Below are 4060 nucleotides of genomic sequence, written 5' to 3'. Positions count from 1 at the left end.
AGTAAGTACGATAACTTTTATCGTGGACCCTTTTATGATTACTTCCCTTTTACATTGTAATCTCATAATCCCTTTTTTCACTCCTCGCTTTCTCTTCCTGTTTCAAATAAAATATACTTCTCTTTATACTGGTCACACGTCTTTGTGTCCTCTTTCAAATCTTCGTTCCAGTTCCTTTTCTCTTTTCACTGAAATGCAACTCGCAACAGGTTATGTGCCCAGGAGAGATAATGGAAACCGATGGAACAGATTTTTATTTGACGGACATGAAACCAAATACGAAATTTGGGAGACAAAATTTTTTATGTCATTTACGCACGCTCGGCCTAAAATACGCCATTTTAGGTATACACCTAAATAGAGACGGAAGCGACACTGAGAGAAATGAAGATGCTTACGCCGAACTTGTACAGTTTTGGACGACAAAAGTTTATCCTTAATAATGAGAGAAGCTACAAATAATGGGAGAAAAGCTCTCAAAATATTATGCGAACACTGCGCAAGCAAAGGAAAACCAAGGGTAATCTCCTTGTACACCCAACTCACGTCTCTCAAAAAGAAAGGAGACGAAAGCATCACAGAATACGTGAAAGAACTGAGACAATTTCAACAGCTCTGAGAAATGCCGGGCAAGCAGTTGACGATGACCTAATTATCGCCATGATATTAAAAGGACTACCAAGCTGCTACAGCCCTTTTTCGATTTATGTGACACACAGCCACAAAGAAATAATATTCCTGGAATTTAAACAGAACTCCATGGTTTCGACGAAACATTGAAACATAAAATCTAGTCGACCAGTGACGAAGTAATGAAATTGACATCGTCTTTTTCAGAGAATACGATGGAGAGCCCTCACCACCGTGACGAATGTGAAATATCGTGCTTCACATGCAGTGGAAAAAGACATTTATCGAAAGAATGTCCCAACAGCAAACACAAACAGTGAAGCAGTGGTGTAGTTACTGTAAAAGTAACACCCATAAAAGGAAGTTCTGCCGTTATAAGCGAAAAGATACAATGAAAAAAGCAGCTGACGCCGAAGAAAATGCCTTTGCATTCAAAACGAAGGACTACTACTACTACTACTACTATACCCGGAACTTAATACCGCATACGAACCTACTAGTCGACGCAGGGGACACTTTGCACATTATAACAGATGTGAAGAAATTTAAGAACCACTACATGGAGTTGGCAGACGGAACTAAAACCAGTGGCTTAGTCTTAAGAAGAGGAAACGCTGAAGTCTGCCTTTTAAGCAGTAACAGAAACTCCATTCCGACTAATTTAAAAGGGACACTACTTATACCTTCATATCCACAGGATATATTTTCTGTGAAAACTGCGACCCAAAACGGAGCGACAGTTATTTTCGAAGACGGGAATATACTAAAACATAAAAACAGAACGAAATTCAAAATACAGGTGCGCAATAGACTATACTTCCTAAAAACTATGGATGAAGGAAATGCAAAAGACAGTTGCAATCAATGCCACGATATCCACACGTGACATAAAATACTCGGCCATTGCAATTACGATGACATAACAAAACTACCCGATGTGGTCCAAAGGATGAAAATAAAAAATAAGACTGCAAACAACAAAAACTGCAACGTCTGCATCAAAGGAAAATTTTCCCAGAAAAGAAATAAATCTCCCGACAAAAGAGCGACAAATATTCTGCATTTAGTACATTCAGACCTAGCCGGCCCCATAGAACCAGCGGATTTAAACGGGAACAAATACGCCATCCCCTTCACTGACGACTTTTCTGGCGCCATATTTGTATATTTTATTAAAAACAAAAGTGACGCCACACTTGCCAATGAAAAATTCCTCACAGATATTTCTCCATATGGCAAAATAAAATTACTGAGGTCGGATAATGGTTCGGAGTTCAAGTCAAATGACTTCGGAAAACTACTCCGCCGTAACAACATAAAACACGAAACCTCAGCGTCATACTCGCCTCATCAAAACGGAACAGCCGAAAGAAACTGGCGAACTCTATTCGAAATGGCAAGATGCCTTATCATAGAAAGCGGCTTACTGAAAACACTGTGTAGAGCTATGCAGTTATGACATCTGCAATTATACGGGACAGATGCTTCAATAACCATCTAAAACAGACGCCCTACTACAAAATGACTGGGAGAAAACTTTATCAAGGATGCACATTTTCGGTTCGTCTTGCTTTGCCTACTCCAACATAAAAAGAAAGCTAGACCCAAGATGCCAGAGGGGAATCTTCGTCGGATACGATAGAAACAGCCCGGTATATCTTATCTACCACTCAGAAAACGGAAAAATATGTAAACACAGACTGGTAAAATTCCCCAACAGCACCAATGACCAACACACTCAAACACAAACCCACTCATCAAGCGATGATGACGCAAATTTTCCCCCAAGAAACTTAATAAAAATTTAAAGTCAAGGGAAAATTCTGAACGGTCCAATACTGACAAACAAACCGAGTCTACAGTAGAAACTAGCTGTACGCAAAGATACCCGACGTGCGAGCACAAAATGCCCAGCTACCTAGAAGATTATGCTACAGTAGTCCAGGATGGGAGCGGCCACACATTAATCGACACTGACTACTGCTACAAGGCCGCACTTACAGAGAAGCTGTGACTTCCCCAGCGACACACCACTGGATCCAAGCGATGCGGGAAGAAATTGACTCCCTAAAGGAAAATAATATATACCATCTAACACCCTTACCCAAAGGCAGAACGACAGGAAGCGGTAGATAAGTGTATAAAATCAAAGAAAACGCCTACGGGTCCCCTAAATACATGGCTAGGTTCGTCGCAAAAGGGTACAACCAATCTAAGGGAGTAGACTACACCAAGACTTCTTCTCCTACGGCCGATATCTCATCGATCCGCATGTTAATGCAAATAGCTGTCCAGTACAATCTAATAGGACACCAAATGGACGTAAGAGCGACGTATCTCCATGCTCCAATTGACCACAAAATTTACATGGAACAACCAGAGGGAATCGAGACAAAAGGGGAAACAGACGAGAAATTAGTCTGTTTACTTAACAAATCCCTGTATGGCCTAAAACAATCAGACTGAAACTGGAATCAAACCCTTCACAGCTACTTCAGCAGACACGGCTTTACCCAAAATCAGGTGGACCTGGACCATTGCGTTTATATGCGACACAACGGCAAAGAAAAAATTATCATCATTGCTGCCGATAACATCAACTCACTAAACGACACCAAACAGTCGTTAACATTGGAATTTAAAATGAAAGACCTCGGAAAGCTGCACCATTTCCTCGGAATAAACTTCAATATAACCGAAAAGAAAGAAGAAAAATACGCAACAAAAATACTGGAAAGGTTTGAGAGATGTCCGAGTGCAAACCTAGGATGACCCCATGCGAGCAAAAACTGGATCTAGCTGACGAAGAGGATGACATTGTTGACCCCAGGAAATACAGCGAGGTCATCGAGAGTTTAATTTACCTGATGATCTGCACTCGACCAGACCTATGCTATATTGTTGGGAAATTGTCGCAGTATTTGTCCAAGCCACAAGAAAAACATTGGGTGGTGGCAGCTAAACACGTACTGAGATACGTAAAGGGTACGATGCAACACCAACTGCACTACGCGAAAACAAATCACCAAATCCATCTAATCGCATACAGTGACGCCGATTGGGCGTCTGATCGACGAGACAGGCGCAGTACACCCGGATATTACTTTAACCTGACCCAGGATGGGCCACCTATTTCCTGGAAGTACAAAAAGGCAACCTACAGTCGCTCTATCCACGTGCAAAGCTGAGTACGTAGCGCTGGCAAAAGCTACCCAAGAGGGGCTATACCTTTGCAACTATTCAAGGAAATGGATCCACGCCGAGAACAAAATATTCGGAAACAGCCAAAGCGCTATAGCGTTTCCTAAGGACCCCATTCATTGGCAGAGATGTAAAAACATCGACATTAAGTACCATTTTATCAGAGAAGCTCTGAATAATAACAAAATACAATTAATCTACTGTCCCACAGCAGACATGATCACCAACA

At 41.4% G+C, this 4060-nt stretch overlaps 1 protein-coding gene across 1 annotated transcript; it reads left to right on the top strand.

Moving 5' to 3' along the window:
* Positions 1–3398: 3398 nt before the first annotated feature.
* LOC145292254 (uncharacterized) lies at positions 3399–3818 on the top strand. Its single transcript, XM_080138575.1, has one exon. The coding sequence runs from the start codon at positions 3399–3401 to the stop codon at positions 3816–3818; it is 420 nt and encodes a 139-aa protein (XP_079994701.1).
* Positions 3819–4060: the final 242 nt, after the last annotated feature.

Source organism: Euprymna scolopes, chromosome 13 (assembly GCF_053919585.1).
Source record: "Euprymna scolopes isolate OS-2025 chromosome 13, ASM5391958v1, whole genome shotgun sequence".
Taxonomy (NCBI): domain Eukaryota; kingdom Metazoa; phylum Mollusca; class Cephalopoda; order Sepiida; family Sepiolidae; genus Euprymna; species Euprymna scolopes.
The sequence above is the reverse complement of the archived record's forward strand: the minus strand, read 5'-3'. Positions and strand labels throughout refer to the sequence as shown.